Source organism: Ambystoma mexicanum, chromosome 3q (assembly GCF_040938575.1).
Source record: "Ambystoma mexicanum isolate Mex_15411 chromosome 3q, UKY_AmexF1_1, whole genome shotgun sequence".
NCBI classification, from domain to species: domain Eukaryota; kingdom Metazoa; phylum Chordata; class Amphibia; order Caudata; family Ambystomatidae; genus Ambystoma; species Ambystoma mexicanum.
The window spans coordinates 231,484,666-231,506,685 of record NC_090926.1 but is presented as its reverse complement, the minus strand read 5'-3'; the positions used below and the strand labels follow the sequence as shown (position 1 = coordinate 231,506,685).

The following is a 22,020-nucleotide window of genomic DNA, read 5'->3' as shown; positions in this document are numbered from 1 at the left end:
ATTATTTACAAGGTAGCAGAGAAGATCAATTGTAGGTGTCAGAAAGCGGACTTTTTTTATCTGAGTCTTTGATCCATCTTATTGTCTTCAGGTGCCCCCTCTCTGTCCATTGCTGTGCATGTGGATGTCACTAATGCTAGGTGTTCCCCTGAATTCACCATCTTGCTCTGGTGGATAGGCAGTAGTTGGGCTGGATTTTGGCAAACCTCCCTATTATGGTAAAGAAAGAGACACCGAGGACTAGCTAAGCCCAATCAAGGTAAGTGTTAGGAAAGATTTTCTTTTTGCAACTTTCCCGCCATCAATTCCTATGGAACCCCATTCTTTTTGCTCTGTTTTTGATCCTGTCTTAACTTTTTGTAGGGAAGAAAGGCCTTCAGCTTCACTTCCCTTCCCTTTCCTTTTGCTCATTTGTTGTGGGGAAACTGATCAGTCCTTTAGGCTATCTGTACTGCCAAACTTTGTTTCCCTTTTGAATTCTTGTATTTTTTCATTGCACACAGCACCTTAAAGTGCAGTGCAGATGGGATAGTTTTGTATCACCCTAGCTTTTTACACATGGGATTTTTGGTTACTTTTATATTTTGGTGTTCACATTCGCATCTACCGTGTATGGCTACTAAGCATGGCTAGTGGTCTGAAATGGCTGTACCACAAGATTTTCGCGTGTTCTTGGGCCATATTGTACTTTGGCCTTCTTCCTGCATTTCGAGGTCAAGAAAGTCCTTATAAAGTCATGCATTTGTCTGGGAAAGCTGCTGCTTTCGCAGGCTCGTGGGCCTTTGTGTGTGTGCCCCAGGATGGGGCTTGGGACTGTCTAGTCCCAGTGCACATCACTGGAGCTAGAAAGTCTTCTACTGGGGTGAATGTGAAACCAGTAGCTGTCCCTGATTGAACAACTGCTGGCTGTTTGTGTGGTGCAGATCCTTAACATTGGCGGGCTTGGAATTACTTCCAGCTCGGATTTTGGATGAGAGGAGGACTGATGCAGCCATTCTTCAAATCTACAATGGAGCCAAGAATTTCCTTGAAGGAGAGCAGCCAGTTGATGACCCAGACACAACTCCTGAAGTGGCTCAGCATCCCCTCCAGTGTCCGACTTGGCAAAGCCCTGCTCCGCTGCCTAATCTTGGAATACACCCTGCAGTGGTTCAACCCTGGGACTAGTGGGACAAACTTGTTTCTATGCCTTTTTGAGGATCCAGCCCTTCGAAGTGTCCCTGGACTGCCTGGTGGACAGACCAGCTCTCTTGTGGGCTACCTCACCAGAACCATCACTGTTCTGCGTTCAATCCCGGAACTTTGGTGGTCGTCAGCTTGTGCCACAAGTCACTTAATCCTCAAATTTAAGTTTCTTATCTTCAAGGGGACCAGGAGCAGCTTCAGTGACCATGACTGGACGGATACCTTTCATCACCTGCCAACATTGAGGGTCGTTGAAACTTACCTTCTGTCATCCTGTTAAGTGTCCTGAAGAGGTCTGCATTGCTGGAATCTGCATTTTTGCATCAATAGGTATTACATCTTGCAGTTGACCCGACCAGAAGAATCCTCAAACCTATAGCCCCTGGGCATCTCTCACTGGAACAAAGGATGGAAGACTGCGCTCCAGTGACCCCCAGACGACCGATCGTTCTCCCTGGGAAAGTCAGAGTATGGGGGGTAAGGAAGCACACCTGAGCCTGTTTCCTAGCTCCCCCTCACTCACCTTTGGTCACCAAACCTGGATTGGGTATTCTGCCCATGGGTGAGCCTTGGGTCTGGAAAAGAGAGGATAACTTACCTATCTTCTTATTGTTATTGAAACTTTAATCAGTTTGAAACTAATCACCACAAGTCCACTGTATTATTTTAGAGCTCTCATACCTGTGAGAAATATGTATTAGAACCTGTGACTTTTGGGCAAAAGGGACAATACATCTTAGGGCTGGACTTCTAAAGATGGATATTGTACTTGTGGCTGGTTTCAATCATGTTACTGTATCTGCATTACTTACCTGCATTACATGATGACGTTATTAAGTGAACCTGTTGGTGATTGTAAATATTTGTATAATAGAGTGTTGTGTGATAATGCTACCTGCTAATTTCATTTGTCAGTGTGTTATGAAGGCCTAAAATAAATAACCATTAATATAACTGACTGTCTAAGTTGTGTTTCATTCTGTGTGGACTCATTGAGGGCCATTGACCACGCTCACACTATCCTGAGAGTAAGACTTGACGGGTTTGCTCTCCGTTGCTAACTTGATTGGGTTTGGCTAAACTCTCAGAGCACCCTGTTCACTAGAACTAGGGAGGCCCGCGGAAATCGTCCACCAGGCCAGAATCTAGAAATCCTTCTTAACAGTGTGGTATCAGAGCAGCAAGACTTAGTTTCAGGAGGGAAGTGAGAGTGTTCTAGGGCTACAATGAGTCCCCACAGAACACCAATAATTCCAGTTAGACAGGTAAGTACAAACATATACAATGATTTATTAGGCCTTCAGAAAGCACACTATGCAAGTAGAACCTCTAGGAAAATATTGTCATACACTGACAAAAAAAAGATATATACATTCACACTTAGAAGAAGAAAGAGGGCATATGATTCAATAACCAGTATAACACATGCAAGTATTCCGATGCATGGAATTCAGCAAAGACACTTTAGAATAACCACAGAGCAGTTTCCCTAACAACTAGTGCCCTAAAGTCATCAATTCAAAAATTATAAATTTCTGGTAGGTTTATTAAGCTATTGGACAATGCCAGTGGTTATAATAAAAAGTTCAAAAAGTAAGATACGTTCAGATAAGTAAACTTGTTCAATCCCAGACACTAGGATAGTCATACGAAGGCCTCCACTGACCAAAGTCAGGAAAGAGGGATTTAGGGACAGGACGAACATTGGGGTAAAGGAACAGGCATGTTAAACCCCTGACTGCGATTTTTCCAGAGACCACTGCTGAGGTTCCGGAATCCGTTTGGGACACACACATGTGCTTGGTCCGCCCGAGGAAGGACCAGGGGCAACAGGTGCAGAGGTCACTTTTAAAGCTTGGATTTAGTTTCCCAAACCTTCCGGCTAAACACCCAAATCATCAAAAGGTAGTTAAAGACTTCTGCAGAGCAAGCAACCTTAGGACAACTCTCGGAATGCAGATAAGTCAGATTAAAACGTGAGTCACCACATTCAGGCGGCGACCGATGATTTTCCAGGGATGAACAAAGGGTCAGGCCCTACATAGCTTCCATTGATGCAAGAAGGCTGAAAATGCAGGAGAAGATCTCTTCTAGTACAGGGACATCATTTAGGGATCAACCCCTGAGGGTCTCCCTTGCTACCCCTTTGCTCTCCCTTGCTACCCATAGTACATATTATTTTAAATACAAGCTCCTGGGCTTGGGGGTGCCAACACCATGTGGCTCTTTGCATCTGGAGAGGCTGGCTTTGTTCTTCAGGCCTCTTAAAAAAAACAAAAAAAACAGTGGTTCAACAAGTCTAACATATTCAGCAGTGACCCTAAATACAACAGAATATGAATACCAAATAATTTGTCTTTCTGGAATTCTACACAATAATTGCTAGACTCATTAAAGGTTTATTTCAGGCACACTTCAGGGAGTGAGTCACTGATTTATTTCTTAAACATCTCAACTCAGCCTTTCATCCTTCTGTGGTTGATAAATAAGTACCAACAAAGGTTGGGTGATATTGTATATATATTAGCGTAAGTGCTATATAATAATACATCATTATCATTTGGCCTTGGACATCTGCTTGCATTCACACTAATTTGATAATATGGGTCTATACACACTGATCTTAACGATACATATGGCGATCCATTCTAGTATGAAATGCATATCACATTATATACATATGCATTATAGTGATATCATAACCATATTATTCGTAGTGTACTTAGGAACAATGCTATGTGATGCCACTTCCTGTTTTGTGAAGGGGTGAAAGGTTGTGTTCCATCGCTTCCTGTGATATCACTTCGGGGTGGGGACAAATGATATCACTGCCTGTGATGTCATCAGAGGTCAAGGGCCGTATGATGTCCCTTCCGCTACCCTTGGTATATTGGTGAAATGACGTCCCAGTTCTAGTACAAGTAGAATATCCCCCAAGTTCCAAGGATGCACTTGAACATCAGTGGCTGTAGTGAGGTAGCCCAGGAGAGAGCTGGTCAGAATGCTTGTTGGTTCAGGGACATTTCCAAAGGCTCAGAGGGCACAGAGTCTCAAGGGGTCGAGACTAATTGTTCTCATCGTCCTGGAGTAATAGCACCGGGGTGGGGGGGGGATCTTCTTGAGTCAGTCAGAGTGAGCAGGGCTTCACTGGGTCTCCACTGGAATTGGTGCTGGTCAGCTGCAGGAGTCATCCTCAGGTCGTCAACTGGCTACTCTTCTTCAGAGAGGTCTTTGCTCCAATGATGATCTGAACAATGGCTGCAGGAGTCCTCCTTATATCCATGAACTGTACTGGAAGCTGTCCCAGGTCCGCCAATCGTGAGGATTTGAGCCATACAAACTCGCAGTGGATATCCAATCATGGATAGCCACTTGCCACAACATCTGCACAGCAACAGACATTCAGGCACCAGGGTGTGTAGTGGGACCGGACAGTCCATCCCCCACATCCAGGCTCACACGCAAACCACCTCTTTGCCCAGGAAAGAAGCAGCTTACTCCAGAAAACGACTTCCCATATATGACAATTCTAGTACCGAGAGGACAGGAAGCAGGCCAAAGAACAATATGACCAAAAGAAAGGCAAACATCTAGTGGCACGGTCATCTTCGTGTGCTTATCACCTTTATCAGCCTTTTGGGGTCAATTCAAAAGTACACTAGTAAAAAGAATAAAACACAGAAGAAAAATATCCATTGCCACCCATCCTAGGCAGATTGTAAATGTAACCAAAAAGCCACTACAGAAGAAGTTCTAAGGATACAAAGTAACCCAACCACACTTCACTTTAGGGCGATGTGTGCAATTGTAACCATACAAGAAAGTCACTTAGATCGACATAGCACCTCAGTACTAATAGTCTTATGGACAGGTCAGTTTCTCCATGATAATGTGTAAAAAGACAAGGGTTTTAATTGCCTCCAAAAAGCCAGGCCAGGAGTCAAGACAAAGCAAAATAAAAAGGTGTCCCATAGAAGTCTATAGGAGGAAAGCAGAAAGGTACATCATTTGCTACAGCAAGCACTTGCTCAATTGTGTTTTATACCATTTAAGTCATATCTGTTGTGTCTGTTAATTCCAGAGGTATATACAACAATTTTGTGGCATATTTGATGCTTCTTAATGGTGGATGCATGTACGCTGACAGAGTGCATTTCTAAAGGCGGTCCGTTGTTCCGTCTGCCTTGTGGCAGCACGATTGGAGTTTGCTACGTCGGTGTCAACTTTTAGGAAGGATTTCTCTTTTGGCAACTTTCCCTCCATAGTTCTATGGACCCCCAAAACCTTTTGCTTTTGTTATTGAACTTATCGTGACTTTTTACAGGGAAGTGAAGCCTTCCGCTTAACCCCCTGTCCCTTTGTTCATTTTATTATGAGGAAACTGATCAGTCCTTCAGACTATCAGCACTGAGAAACAATTTTTCCCTTTTGTCTTTTTACCTTGTTAGTAACCTTTTAACACTGCACCCAGCATATTACAATACAGTGCAGTGGGGATACTTTGTATCACCCTAGTCCTTTACAGTAGTGATTGTTGGTTACCTTTATATTTTTTCCATAAAGACAAGCCGGTGGCAGCAATTATATTTTTACAATTTTTATGTTCATTCTAGTGTTCACATTCATGATTTACCAAATGGCCACCCCCCATGGTTTTCACTTGTTCTTTGGACATATTCTGGTTTGGCCTTCTTCGGACAGGAAATCCCATTTATGGTAATGCACTTGCCAGGAAAAGCCCCAGCTTTCTATGGCTATTGATGCCTTTGTGCACTAACACCTGGAGCATTCCTAGTGCCAGATGGGATTACCAATGAATGACCTCAGGCCCAAATATCCAGACAGACTCAAAGAATATGGCAAAATACTACTTTATTTTCAGCTCAATAAAGTAGGGAAACTTGGTGAACAAACAAATTCTAGCTCAAACACTCTTGAAGCATTTCAATTACATAAAAGGCTGTATACCTCAATGTACGTCAGCCATGACGTCATCCTACATGGCAAAAAGTAAAAACCTATTGAACGGAGGGATTAGTTAAGGGAACATATATACATATAGCTTAATTAGGTGTTAGTAACATCATTGGCTGCCCCTTATCAAGTAAGCACGCCTTGAACTACCTCTAACTGTGCATAATACAGATAATAGCAGAATAACGGCAGCAGAATGGTTTCTACAACAATGTTTAATCCATCATTACATTCGGCCTCATGATTGGTTGACATTCTCTCCCAACCTTGGATATTCGGCTCATTAGCAGCAAATAAGCAAAATGAAACCCAGGTGCGGGGAACAATGTCAGACAACTGCCCATATGGCCATTTAGCCTTCCATCTCTCATCAGTGAGGCCATAAGCCAAGGCTTCTTCTTTGCAGTTAGCCTTGCTGACTGTTCTCTTCCTCAGGAACTTTAAAGGGAGTGAAGGTACATTGGTATCTTCGTCTGGAGCTTTATGAATAGGCCTTGTTTCCTGGTCTTGCACCACATGTGGGGAGACCAACATTTTGTCCATTCTGGCTTTCTATTTAGTGCAATTGAATTCAATTATATTGGGTGCTACTATGCCTCTTGGTCTCCGGAGACTTGGTTGCTTCATCTTGCATATGCTTTCTACATCTTTAATTGTTCAATATTTGGCACTTGCCAATGTTCATTCTTTTGCCTAGTGTAAGAGAAATATGTCATGCGTTTGTTAGCTTACCCTCTTTGACTCCTTTCGTGCCTTGCAATTGCTTCTTGCTGCGACATCCTTGACCCTAAGCCAAGCAAATATTCTTTGTTCTTGTACAGAGCTGTATTCCAGTGTCTGTCAGCTCTACAGCCTTGGTTTCTCTCCTTCAAGCTTCTCGCTTACTATTTATACAGAGTCGACGTCCATTTTCATATCATGGCTGCTTTACTGTGTTATATTTTCTACTGCAGCAAGCTTCTATTTAGCTCATCTACCTTGTGTTTCTGCATAGATACATCTACAGCATCTTTTCTCACTTATCATCTCAGTGTATATGATTTATTTGTATTCTCATCAATGTTCACTCTGTTACTTCAGTCACATCTTCATTCTTTAAGTATTTGCATATCGTTTCACTGCATCCTCGTGTCTTCTCTTCATGGTGTCACTTTACACTCATCAGACTTTTTACTTATAGCTCTTTTATGTTCAATGGTGTCTACAGACATCCTTCTACCACGTCAGTTTGAGGGTACATTTGATACAGTTGTCGGAGCACATAACGTCTCTCATATCTTCGATGCAGTATTGGCATGATATCTGGTGTCATGCACAGTGTCTTCTTGTTCTTCCAATATGACAGAGGTGAAGGGGTGGGCACTATAGATGACATGCACATCTGCCTCTCTACACATTTGTGTGTGTGTGTGTGGCCCAGGAAGGTGGTAGGATTGTCTGGTCCCACTCCACATTCATTGTGCCTGAAAGGATGTGTGCCATAAGTGAAACCCACAGTGGTTCCTGATTGCACCACTGCTAGCTGTTTGAATGGTGCAGATACTTACCATTGGTGGGCTTTGACTTGCTTCCAGGTAGAATCCTGGATAAGAACTGGACTCCTGCAGCCATTGCTTCAGATCACCATTGGAGCCAAGTATCCCGTGTAGAAGAGCAGCCGACTGAATAATGGGAGCCTTCCCAGTGACTGTATGATGTGGGTACACCCTTGGGGTGGGGCCTGTGTGAATGGAGCGTGTGACCAATATGCATTCCATGTTATGGGTGTCTGGTTTCTGTCTGTGTGGCACAACGAATGAGACAGCCCTTCCTGAAACTGACATGAATGCAGTGTAGTGTGCTGAAAGGCTGGGTGCTTGCCCCAACCCACATTCCTTGTCATAGGCGTCTGGGTGGAGTGAATGGCCTGAATGCCCATGGGCCTGATTGGCTGCCTGTCTGCATGAATGCTATTCTGTGTGATTGGTTGACTGAGCCTGGCTCAGCCAGACTGAATGAGGGACGGATGTGTATATGCGGGGACCTCTCACTTACCAATTTGTTCAGAAGCTGAAGTTGAAGCTTGAAGCTGATCATTGAAGCCCAGCTGGAGGAGAAGATTGCTGCTGCATTTCCTTCAATGTAATCCAAAAGCTGTCAAGGACTGATCCATGAGAGCACCTGGCTAGGAGACCTCTCCCCGAGCTACGAGGGACCATCATGCAAAAACTGCTGCTCCTCATCAAAACACCTTGAAAGCCAGTTCTGTGAGTCTGACGTCCGGGGAAGGGGTACGCCGAGAATCCTGAAGAGAGCGCCTGGACATCGAGGGTTGTCAAAGTCCATTGGTGTTGACCAGGGTTGGAAGATTTCTGTGACCGCTGGAAGCTAAGTCGAATTGCGTCCGCCAGAAGCGGGTACACCTTGACGCCATGCTGCTCGATGCCCGTAGCCAAAAAAGCTCCCCCTTGTCATCACCGTCAAACACTTTGTCCCTCCGGAGAAAGTCGAGGTCGCCGGCTAATGAGGAAAGTCCGCCGGTGGGGTTCCTGCCACCAGAAGCCGACAAAGACATCCCAAGGAATCTGACGGAGTGAAGATCCGAGGTCCAGCCCGTGGTAGAGTCCCAATCGCCAAACCTATCCTGAGGTACATGCTGTGGCTACAGCATCGACAAGCCAGAGGACCACCGGCTGCGACTCCTGATGCCCGCTGCCGAGCCTGCATCCATCACCGCTGAAGGTCTTTCAAGTCCACAGAGTCTTATTTGCAGCACCAAACATTTTGCATCAAGGCCTACCGCATGCCTCATCTTCCCAGGACTTCCACCATCGAGGAATCGATCAATCATTGAAGAACACTGCAAAGGTCGAAGCTGCTGTATCACTGCAAGTGTTGTATTTTTCCTGGAGGATCTCAGCGCCCAGTGGCTCCTTCTTCAAAGGGGGTCCATCCTCGAAGGATATCACCGAAGAACCGTCAAAGAAACTCTATCCTCTTCAGGTACATTGCAGTGGTTGAACTTTTAACCAAGAATCAAGGCTTATTGAGCATTTATGGACTGGGCTTGTTAACTTTTTAACAGGTTGCCCATGCAGGGGGATCCTCACTCAGACCTGTGCATCTTTCTCCAAAGAAAGCATTCTGCCATGGCTTAATGTTAACCTGCCTCTCTTCCCCATTTCTATGCTGATGCACCTTACTGAAATATTTATGTGCTTTTTTATAACTGTCAGCAGTTGATGCATTTTAAAAGAATCTAAAGTCTAGGTGTGGTACCACATAGAATTGTATAGATTTGTCATTATAGTATTAACTGAGTACAAAGTGTGTTATTGAAATGTGTATATATATATATATATACCTGAACCTTATTTTTATATAAAGAGCTGTGTTAGCACATAACATAGACATTCCTTTGTAGGGGCTTGGGAACTCTCTGTACTTAAGAACCAGCCTGCATGACCGCCTGAGAGCTTAATCCTTGGTTGCTCGTCCATAGCTACCATATAGAGAACCTTGGCTGGGGTGCTCTGTGCCTCTACCCTGCCATATAGAGGGCAGAAGTACAGATATCCCCTTCAGCCTTTACACTTACTGCATCACCTACTTAACTTATTTTGTTGAAGTTATTGAAATCATTCATAATAACCTATGGTGACTATATATATATTTATAACTGAGTGCTGTGCAATATTATCACCCACTTGTTCTATTTTCTAGTGTGTGTTTTGGGCCTAGAATAAATATAGTATTTTTGTACCTACCTTTCTAAATTGAATGTTTGTTATTCACTGTGTGGGCTCATTGTTCACCCCTGACCCCACTCACACTCTCCTGAGAATAGCCTTGACTGCTCTCCACTGCTACCTTGATTGGGTTTTGGCTAAGCTCTCAGAGTTCCCCAGTTCACTATAACTAGGGTGGTCTCCTAAAATGTATCCACCCGGCCAGATTCCAGTAATTCATCTTAACGTCAACAGACTCGTGATCAGCGGTCAAATGGGGGTTTTGCTTCTGCCACCATTTGGATGCTTTTTCAGCCAGATTTGTGGCATAATTTCCATTTACACCACACTCTAAATGAGCTCCTTACTGTTTTTTATAATGTACTTGGTATCCTTTATGTGCATTAATCATTAAGTACTTATTTTGACTGGATATATTTCGATGTGTGACAAATAGACATGTTTTCATTATATCAGTTTAGTGAATTTTCTAGAGGGATGTGTGTGCACTATGCGTACCTTTGTCTCAGTCTACTACCCCTACCTGAAAGTGAAGCCTTGTCGCTCGGTCCACATTACCTTTCTCAAGAGAGGTTGGCTTCCCTTTCTTGTCATGTGTGATTAGCCTCCTAGTAGGGTTAGTCGTTGCAGTGTCCCCAACAGAGGGTGGTGCCCCTCTTAAGCTTATATAGTGTCTGTAGTGTCTGCCACCAGGTAGTGAGCGTACATTTTATTTTAGGAGTGCATAGGCTCTTCACTGTCCATTGCTGTTTTTATACATACGCTGTGTTTTGTGACATTTTATTTGACCTAACAATATTTGACCTAATAGATATGGTATGTGTGATTTTATAATAAAGTGTTTATTATTCAGTATACAGCATAGTTTAGTATTTGCGGTTAACTGGGGAATAATTACTTCACCACCAGCTTTCGTCCCTCGAGTTAGACAGCTCTGTTCTACATTTAGGTTGGAACCCTGTTTTGCCATTATGATGCATTGTTATCGAGATTGTTACAGTGAAGAGACAAACATTGAACACTTAATCGGGATTTCTCAGGAAGAGCATGCAATAATGAATGCGTGACTTTAAGCAACAATGCGCCTCGGCATGATTCTTTTGTCGGTAATGGACAGGGGCGCAAGTAATGGGCCAGAGCGAAGTGAGGGCGTTAACGCCTGCCGGTTACCAGAGGGTGAAGCCCAGGTACGGGGGTGTGATTGCAATAAGCACTCCAGGTTTATAACTCCTGAGTACAGCCAGCCATGTATTTGTGTTTAATAACGAGTCATGGCGAGCACACGACCCGTTGTTTCACAAAAATATTTACCTAAGATGCCCACCATTGAAATGGAGCGTGGGCCTCTGTGTGGAGCCCCTCTTCCATTGTCATTATGGCCAGTTGGATAAGGATTAACTGTTTGGTGCCTCGCTGCAACACAGAATGCGGGCTTGGATACTGAGAGTGAATCCGAGTGATCTGCCCGCGGCTGAAAGTACTGCGGGCAAATCGTTTGCACGAGAAAGGTGCAAACTACCAAAAGTTTGCACCTTTCTCATGCAAACGCACATACATTCTCACACACACACAACACACCCATAACACCCCCACCCACACCCTCAGCACACCCCCACCCACACCCCCCAACATAAACAAACCCCACTTACCTTCATCTTCACGCTGGGTTCCCTGCAGCGCCAGTTCCCTTTCACTTCCGTCATCGGGAACCGATGCTGCAGGGACCTTTTCTTTTTTTTTTTGTAATGGAAGACTGCGGGGGAGTCCCCTGCAGCCCCCGCTCACTGTACCATAAAGTATAGTGAGCAGGGCGATGCGGGGGACACCCCAGCAGCCCCCGTTTTTGTTTTTCAATGCTAACACCAAAGGTTCGAACTTTTGGTGTTCGAACCTTTGGTGGTAGCATTTTTAGAACTTTTGGTCAATGCGACCATTTCTTTTAGGTAATTTCGACCTAAACCATTGAGTTAGCTTGCATTTTGAGCAATCTGATTGGCAGCCTGACCTGCCCAGGGTGCTAATTGAAAAGCATGCACTGAAAACTGCAAGCAAGAGTTTCTGTGGGCTGGCATCCTCCCCAGACAATGAGAGTCCTACCCTGAAGATAATGCAGATTCTATGCATGCCCCTTTCTTGTCCACTGTGCATACACTGCCCAATGGGAAGACCTATTCTGTTCTGGTTGTAACCTAAACACTTTGGTTTTCTAGTTGCAGATGCTCAGCGGGAAAACCAGCTGAACGTGAAGTTTGTCCAAGACACGTCCAGGTTCTGGTACAAGCCAAACATCTCCCGTGATCAAGGTAACGTGTGTTAAGGATGTTGTGTGTTAGACAGTGTTGGTCTACTGCCATCTCTTTGCGTATGTGTGCAACTTCTGTGTATTTCTTACTTTGAATGTACCAATGTATATTTTATGCATTGGTGCGTGTCCATAAGGAAAGCCAACACCGCCTGGAGTTGTCTGTGATACCTGATGCTTGTCTTTTTATAGTTTTGTGTTTGTGAATACGCCTGTGTGACGAAAGTTCTCTTTCTGTGTTCAGTTTTTGTGTGTTTCTGTTGAGAGTAATCTCTTTGCTGCAACTGACTGTCGGAAGCAGTGTCTCCGAATAGACTTGTGTGACTGGCATTGAAGACACCCTCAACGCTGAAAGTGTATTGGTTTTTCAGAGACCTTCAATGTTAATAGTCCCTTCAATGTCCAGAAAGAGCCAGCATCTGAGCGGAGGCTGGAGCTGGGAGTCTGAACACTTCCTGGAATATTATAACCGGGACGCAAACTCCAGCCTTCACACTGCAGGCCATCATTCGAGAGCCTGGCCAAGAGTCTCAGGAGGCAATAGGTTTGATGCACATATCCAAGGAGATCCTGGGGAGAGCCCCTGTAATCGAGACAGCACGTGGATGAATGCCGGACGCAATCCATGTGCAAGGCGGAGCTTCACAACTTGCTCCTCTTCACAAGTGGATTGGTGGCTTAACAATAGCGGATCCATTTGACTAGTTCTACTAGAACGGTTAGAGGTCTTCGACCTGTCAATCATCCAAAAATAATTTCACAATTTGATTGAATTCAATCTGCTCCAATCATCAGCACTGCATCACTGTACCTCCTTTCCTGTCTGTTGAAAGTGTAGCGGTGAATGGGGTACCGCAGTTATCGGCACTCTCCCTCTTGCTGTTTATTGGCTGTCTTTGTCCTTTGGCTCCCTTGATTCATTCATTTGGTTTCAATTTTTTAAATTATGTTAAAGATGCCAAGACAGTTTCGCAAACCACGACTTCCCATATGAATGATCTTAGTAACATTAACAGCCTTATGCAGGCAATTGATATTTGGACGGGCTGCGATTTTCTCCAACTCATTGCTAGTGACACAGAGTTTCTTAAGGTGGGAAAAATATCAATTGAGCCATCCTGCTTTTTGGACCACGGACTCGCGCCCTAGTCCATTCTTTTCTACCATGGTTAGAAATGTGGGAGTGCTCATCAATAGCAAGGTCCGCTTTATATGCACAAATCACCAATGTGGTTAAAACTGGCTTCTTTCATTCAGACATGCTGAAAATACTCTCCATACTTAGCCCAGGTACATCGCTCTCAGCCTGTCTTAGACTTGGTGCAATCCCATTTAGACTGTTTGTAGGTCTTCCTAAATATCAGATTAAGAAAATGCATAGATTTAAGAACGCAGCAGCGCAAGCTCTATCTGGAACCCATTGGTGAGGGCGCATCTTGCCAGTTTTGCCAACCCTGCATTGGCTGGCGGTTGAAAAGCATATTCTCTTTGAAACACTCTGCCTAGCATATCGCGCTTATTATGAGCAGAGTTCAACTTTTTTCTCTGCTCTCTACCTTTTCCTTATTAGGTATAGTCCAGTCAGATCTTTCTGGCCAGCATATCAAAAACTATTTACCATTCCATCCATTAATAAGACTAGAGTTGGCGGTCACTCTTTTTCTTTCAAGGTACTCAATGTGGAACTCGCTCTTAAACTGTTAAAAACCTAATTCATTTATTTCACCAATACCGTTATGTACTTCCACAAATTAATATAGCTAAAATGACCTTTGTGGAGAATGTTGCACTCTACAAATACGGGAGCATAACAACACGATTTTAAAGCCTGTAATCTATAATGCTGTTAGCCTCATAAAAACCTCAATGTTCTGTTAAGTACATTGAAATCAGCACAGGTTGAAGGTGGTGGACCATCATGATCCCATGGCTGCTCTAAAATTGGGCCACCTTGGTTTTGCCCTCTGAATGGTCCGGCTTCCAATTGGTTGGGCTCCCGTTGACTTCTATGTATTTCTTTCTGCTGCTGGTTGGTAGGTCGCGCTCCTGGCAAGGGTGATTACTCCTCTTTTTGATACTCCTGGTCGTCGTTGGTCTTGGGCAGAAGACCTTGTGCAATGGATATTGTTACACAGACAAACATTTGTACTTACCATGTTGTTGTGCCATTTCTGAGCCAAGTTCTCCAATTCTGGCACCAAGAGTACTTGCCCCTCAGCGCTGCTGGATTATTCATTGGTTTTCCCATCAGGTGTGTCTAGGTCATGTGGTGGTGGGGTTCTGCAGGTCCCCCTCTACTGCGGTCTATCATTGACTTTCATTGTTTGTAGTCTGATTTGCTTCCTCCTTCTCTCTCGCAAACCTGGAACTGGAACTCTACGTGGGTGGGGGGGGGTTCTCCTCTGTCGCCCCCTGGGATTGGTTGCACTTTTATCTGCACCTGTGGCGTAGATCTGAGACTTTCTTGCCTTTCCCCCGTAGCCCTGGCTCTGCCCATTGGATTTGTCCGGTTATTTCCAATGAGGAACTTTTCCCAAGTCTGAACACTCCACTAAAGTGACTATTAAAGGGAGCTATCTGAACATTGCCATTTTCCTGGCCCCTGTGGTTTTAAACAAGAGAATGGAATTTAAGCATGCACCACTCATTTACTCCTCATTTTAAAATCAATGTCTTGCCCTCCTGTCTGTGGAAACGTGTTGTTGCAGTGTATTACTGTTGGTTATTGTATATCACTTGATATCCTGGGTTTTCTGGGATTGTGACCCTACATTTGGTCTACCTTTTGGTGGCCCTCTGGGCCTTTTTGAGAAAGTGTGAGTTTCCTTTGTCCTGCCTCTATGTAGTGTATCTAGTACGTGGTCTACCTTTGCCATCTTTCTACTGTGTGCTAGAGGTTGGGGGATTACGGTGAGAATCCCGGTGTTGGCTACTGGGTTCCCCATCATGACAATGTGAATGCATGTTTACCGTTGCCTAGGGTTCCCTTTTTCTCCCCACCCCTTAGCCTTCTATGTATTCTGCTTACTGTCTGCCTCCGGCCCTTTACTGTTTCTTTGCATGCACTGTGTGACTTGTTATGTGTCCTGTTTAGTCCAAAGTTGAATACTGTGAATATGTATTATAATAAAGTGGATGTTTATTTGAATACCAGTGTGGTACATTCTCTGGGGTGTGTAGAGACCTGAAGAAAAATCTCTCTAGCTCCACGGAATCCACCTCCTGCCGGGAAGGTGAAGAGATGAACAAACGCAGGGTGCCCACCCCTTGCAGAACCGTCACTAAACCCCCCTTGTCTTTTCGCCTTGCAGCCATTGCTTTATTGAAGGACAAAGAGCCGGGATTCTTCTTGATCCGAGACAGCAACTCATTCCAGGGGGCCTACGGACTGGCTCTGAAGGTGGCAACCCCCCCTCCAAATGCTGCCAGCCAAGCATGCAAAGGTGAGGCTCTGGACAGTGACACATGATGGCACATCTCTTGCAAAGGAGCACTGATCGTTTAGGTGGAGAGTGTTAGAGTAAGCAACTTTCTGTCAAGATACAGCTACGTTTACAGTCAATCAGTATTTTATGGAGCACGTTGCACAGGGAGGATGTTTCATAAAAATGGAGCATCCATTCATGTAGGTTTGTTGAGTAACAGAAAATGATAAATGATGTCGGGAGGTAGCCCCCTGTACTTTTTGCTGACTTTACTGGGTTTTGGGCTTTATATTTCTACCAGCCAGGCTTGATCCAAAGCCTGACAGAGTGTGGCTCTGTTTTTAAGAACCCTGCAGGAGTATCCCAAATTTGTCCCACACTGTCTCAGAGAATTAATCAATTTCACCTGGCTGGGTCCCAATGGGTGTGTGTGTGTGTGTGTGCACTCTACACCAGCATCGTGACTCTATGAAGAATCCAATGACAAAGCTCTGACACTCCAGGAAGCCCAGAAGGAATCCAAAGTGGCGCACTCCTTTTCCCTGACCAGGTGGGTACAAGTGGATCATAACCCCCTGACTGAAGGTATTGTCTCCGTGAAGCTCCTGATCATGCCTGCATCGCCAGACACAGAAGTGAGTGTCCCCTCACTGCCAGGCCTCTGAAGACTGACTGAGCTGAACGACCAGAGAATATTCATCCCAGCACATCAAGCAAGCACTCTAATTCTGTGTCCCCTCACCCGGGAAGCTCCAGAGGCTCTACTGCCCCGAACCCTGAGACTGCACTGCCAGAATTGCCTTCCTGGTCCTTCTGGCATGACTTGCCCCTCTCTTTTGTGGCTTCTTCAACATCCGTTCTCCAGGACAGCCCCACGCTTAGAAGCCAGATCCTGTTTCTGAGGATGATGTGGGAACCCTGCATCTATGACTACTCACAGCAGTCAGACCCCTTTGACCTGGGAATCACTGGAATGAGAATAATCACAATTCCCAAATGTCTCTGTGTCCTCTCTGCACCAGTCTCCTGCTGCTGGAACCTACGTTGGACCCTGAACAACCCGTGAAGTAACCTCTACTGGAAACCAGCAACTGCATCCTGCAGAACTGCATTTCCGGTCCCAGGGTATTGCTCTATTGGTTTTCCAGTGGTGCTGGTGGGTTTTAGCTTCATTCTTTTCTTCAACCCTGGGCCTGCTCTTTATCTTAAAGTGACTCTTGAGGTCTTCCCTCCATTGTAACTCCAGCAGCTACTCCTTTGAGCACTTTCACACAAAGATAATCCTTTCCCACCAAATATTTCTCCTATTCACTCTACTGGTCACTTCTGAACTTGCCAGCTTAGAAACAAAAGTAGTTTATTTACCCATTTGTAGGTAACACTCTAAAAGAATCTTACCTAAAACTGTTACTTGCCTGATACATTGTGGCATCTTCTGATTTACTTACCTGTGAGTGCAATGTTTTCTATTTGCCATTTCTCAATATAGGAACTTTATTTTTTATGGAAATATAAAGTGTGGAATGTCACAGGTGGTTTCAAGAATACACAAAGTTTCAAGGACAGTTTGAGGGGTTTTATTGGAATTGTTAGGGGGTCCAGCTGATGGCTGTCGTCCACTCTCTCATCTTCCCATGGGTGTCCTCCACCCTAGTCTGGGCTTCCCTAATCCCAAGATGGTGGTCACTGGAGATCGGTAACCCCTTCTGTCTACTGCCTTCTCTGGCTGGAGGTGAGGGCCTAAAGACAGAAGCCTTATCTATCTGACTCCCTTAGGGACTTCTAAGGGTACCCTCACCTTCCCCAGATATCAAATGATGGTGTGAAGGTTGTGCCAGACTCAGACACCCCACTCCTTTCACTCTCCCCTTAATATGCTCCCTCTCTTTCTCACTCCTGACACTCCCTCTCTTCCTCCTATGTCCCTCTGGTATTCTCCCTCTCTCTCTCTCTCTCTCTCTCCCTCTCTCTCTCTCTCCCTCTCTCTCTCTCTTCTCTCACCTTTCTCCTCACCTTTCACTATACCACTCTCCTCATCTCTCACTACACCCGTATTCTCACCTTTCACTACACCCCCTTCTTACCTCACACTACACTCCTCTTTTCTAACTACGCCTTACCACGCTCACTCCCGCCCACCTCTTTCCACTACTTTCACCCCCTCCTGATTTGATCCCCACTCATCACTACTCCCACTGCTGCCTTCCACCCTCCCGCTATAAACTGCCACACTCTCTAATTCCCCCTATGCTTTATCCCCCCATCTCTTTTCTCTGACTCACCTTGTACAACCCCCTTTCTACACTGCATACAACCGGTGCCACCCTCTTTGAGAACCTATACCCCACTTTCCACCTCACTCTATACCCCAGCAGCCTTTGCCACCTCCTTCTCCACCGGTTACACCCTCCTCGCTGCTCTCTCGATCTGACGCTCTTGGGTCAGCAAACACAGTAATCAAAAATACAATAGATTCTGCAGTAACAGCAGGAGACTTGTTGGACGGGCCACAGTCATCAAGAGACATGCATGGCTTAGGAGCTCAGGGTTTCAACCCGAAACACAAGTAAATTTACTGGACATGCCAATAGAGGAAGCGCTCCTGTTACGCAAAGTAGTGGGCAAGGCTCTTGAACATTTTTTTTTTAAAAAGAACATGAGACAATCAAAAGCGTGGGGCAAATAACGGGCAAATCATACCAGCAGTGGGTTTCCTCTGCTGTTCCTAGTACACAACTTCCACAAATCAATACACATATTCATCAAGAAACAAGGCATGGTTTCCCAGTCGAGGCACAACAAACAGTTACACAGGAGCACTATGTCAACACAGACGTGGCACAGGTTGAGAAGCAGTCATTTTCCAGTAGTGGTGCCCTGCCATGTTTTCCCAGTAGGGGGACGAATGACATCCTTCACCCACACTTCGGTGGGAATATCATCAGACAAGTGGGTATTAAGCACTAAGGTCATGAAAGGGTATTTCATGCATCTTTTAACCAAACCATGCTACACTATACAGGAAAATGCAGCACAGTCATCTTGTTCTACACCAAGAAGATATAAAAGCAATCATCCTAAAAGGAGCCATCGATCCAGCTCCTCAAGATTAAGTAAACAAGATAATGTATTCTCCAGTCTTCCTTGTTCCCAAAAGAAGACAAAACAAAAAGGAAAACAGAAATTCGGATTCATTCCACTACTAAAGAAGAGAGAGTGTATGGCAACACTAGCTATGAAAGATGAATACTTTCATATTTCCATGTTCCCGAGTCATTGCAAATATCCATGCTTCAAAGCAGACAAAGGACATTTTCAATTCAAGGTCTCTTTTGGAATTGCCACAGCACCATTGTTACTGCTTCATCTACTGGACTCAGGTTTGGTATACTATTCACTCAGGGTGCATCTTGCTGCATTAACAGCATACACAGTGCCACAACACAAAGGGCCTCATTACACGGTAGGCGGTAGTGATTTACCGGCACCGGTAAAATACCGGTACCGGTAAATCCCTGCCGCCTTACTACGAGGTCCCTTAGCGGGTTGGAGTTTTAACGCCTGCTTTTTGCAGGCGTTAAATACCAACCCGCTAAGGGACCTCGGAGCTAATTACGGCACCGCAAAATTGCGGTGCCGTAATTAGCGCCTTCCCCATTCCCATAGAGCCCTATGGGGCAGAAATGGGAATGGGGAAGGGCAATGGCGGAAGGGGGATTTACCGCCCCTCCAACCTTGGGATGGGGCGGTAAATCCCCTTTCCGCCAAGGCGGTGCCGGTATTTTACCGGCATGAGCCATGGCGCTAACAGCGCCATGGCTCACCGCCTACCGTGTAATGAGGCCCACAGTGTCCTCCAGGGCACCAGCTTTCAAGGCTTTCATGGCAGGTGTAATACACACCAACAACCGATCACCACTTGGTTGGGATTTAAACACAGTGCTATCCAATGTAATGGGGCTCCCATTTTTAAACCAATGCATAAAGCCCCCATAAAGGAACTCTCAAAAAAGGTTGTGTTTCTTGGAGTGGTCACCTCTATCAGAGTAATAACTGAACTGCAGGCAGAGCGCCTGGGGACCAATTCTGTTGGTGACGGTGTGCTATATAAGTACCTTTAACATAACATAACATAACATTATCTCTGTCAGAGCCATTTGTCTCTTATACACAAACACAAGGTGGTTTTAAGAACACACGCTAGGTTCCCTCAAATATATTTCGAAATTTCATATCAATCAATCTATCAAATGATATGCCTTCTTTCAAAACCCACAATGCAGCAATTAAAGGTCATTAGGTACACTTGATGATTGCAGGGCAGTCATGTATTACCCTCAGTAGGACCGAAGAACGAAGGAAAACTGATCCATTTTCTATCCAATGGCAACAGGAAGAGATAAATCCCTGGCTTTTACCCTGAAAGCACAACCACAATCTACAAACTGGAAGCAATTTGTAAAACAGCAATATGACGCTCAGTATACACCTTCACACAACACTATTGGTTAGACACTCAGGCAAGAACAGATTCACAAGTGTGACAAGCTGTTTTTTCCAAATGTATCTTCAGCTCACCCACTGCCTACATCATGTACTACTTGCTAGTCTACGCAAAGCATGTGCATTTAATCAGATTCACAAGCCCCAGAAGGAAACCATTATTTACCCAGTAATCGTATTTCTGTGGCTTGTATCTGCAAGGTGTTGCATGTGTCTGCACATCCTCCAACCTTGGGATCAAAGGCAGAGTACTGCAATGATATCATACATGTAAAAAAACAAAAAACAATCATGCATTCATGTCCTGTCAGACAGACAATCTGAGGATGTTGACGAGTGAGGAATCATGGGTACCTGTACTCGTATTATAGAGTTACTGTGACAGGAATGTCCATGTTGACGCCACTTTTAGAATCTGAAAAGAAAAACAAGATGTAATACTCGCAAAAACCACTAGATGGTGGTCTATGCAAAGCATGTGGCTATAAGCAGCTGTAAGCCACAGGTAGACAATAACTGGATGAGTAGAATTGGTAAAAGATCTGCTTATGCAATTAAAAGTCAAGGATGCTGTATACTACATGTGTTTCCTTGAAAAATACGATATGTATACATCTGTGTGGACCTCTTGTACTTGTCAGTCTTATTGTTTTGCCAACCATGGCTCTACAAAAAACCTCTGATCTCTCAAATGTAAGCCTTACTGCTTAGCCTACGCTACCCAAAGAGTTTGGTTAGACCCAAATGAGAAAACGCCACTAGGTTGGCCTGCTCTGTCAGTAATACCTGATGTATAAATCAGACGGGATCAGTTTGGGTCAGTTTGGGTCAGATCAATTCAAGAAATCATTTATTCCACAGTGTTGCAGGAGACCACCTCAAAATACATGTAGAGAACCCTGCAACAGCAATGGGTTTGCCCCCTTCCTTAAAATGCACATGTTTTTATACATTGTGTGGTCATAAAGGTTTTAATTCACAAAGTGGAAGTTTCTTTGATCTCATCAAAGAGAAACTCATCTGCTCAATTACTGCATTGTGTGTGCCATTCAGACCCAGGTACCCAAAGTTGAATGCCTATTCAGTAGATAGAGAAAGCTGGCAGCTGGGCAAGGGAAGTAAATACATAGCCTTCAACCCCTTCCTTGCAAATTAGCAAAGCAGGGAGGTGTTACTGGTAGGTTCAACGCTTGAATTGTGCAAACGGGAAAGAATATTAAAACATGCAGTGAATACAGCATTTTACTTTTCTCTTTGCTTTAACATGTATCGTACAGAAATTCAAGATTGAGTGCAGATCAGTTGAGCCTTTTGCTTTTCCGACAAGTTGCCATTTTTACCTGCCTTGTTAATCCTTACTCTTGTACTCTGCACTCTGTAACTTAAGCTTAAAGTAATCTTGTACCTCTTGCGCCCAGGAACCTTCGGGTTCGGTGTGCCATACAAATAAAACAAACAAACAAACAAGTCCCTATTACAATGTACTTCAAATTCTCTATTTTTCCTCACAGTTCTTCTCCTTTGAGCTTTGAGACTTTTTTCTTTTTTGAAACAGCCTCACATAGCTCAAACATACGGAATTGACATTTCCAGATAATAATCAATGCCACCTGCTCATGGTTCATTAAGGACAGAGTGTTAGAGGCAGCATTAGCACGCTTTTCTAGTAATAGATTTTGTCCAGGTATCAGGTAACCCATATCTTCAGCAAATATCTGTGATTTGTTGTGCAGGTTACGAGTAGCAAAGTGTTGTGACTAATAGTGTGCAAATCATACCCGATATAATATGGTCCTAATAAATTAATTGAGAGGTAGTTGTAAAATGGGGTTCTGAATGTAAAGGTACCTTGGTATTTGGTGTAGCCTGATACAATGCAAGAGAATCCCTTTTGAAAAAGAAA

At 44.4% G+C, this 22,020-nt stretch overlaps 1 protein-coding gene across 4 annotated transcripts in view; it reads left to right on the top strand.

Annotated features, from left to right (window-relative positions):
* Window positions 1–22,020, top strand: part of TNS2 (tensin 2) — a 590,960-nt gene that overhangs the window by 493,920 nt on the left and 75,020 nt on the right. For all 4 annotated transcript variants that reach the window (XM_069653619.1, XM_069653621.1, XM_069653620.1 and 1 more), the window contains 2 exons: window positions 12,098–12,190; window positions 15,501–15,632. In XM_069653619.1, coding sequence (XP_069509720.1) covers window positions 12,098–12,190; window positions 15,501–15,632 — 225 coding nt within the window. The remainder of the gene's footprint in view (window positions 1–12,097; window positions 12,191–15,500; window positions 15,633–22,020) is intronic.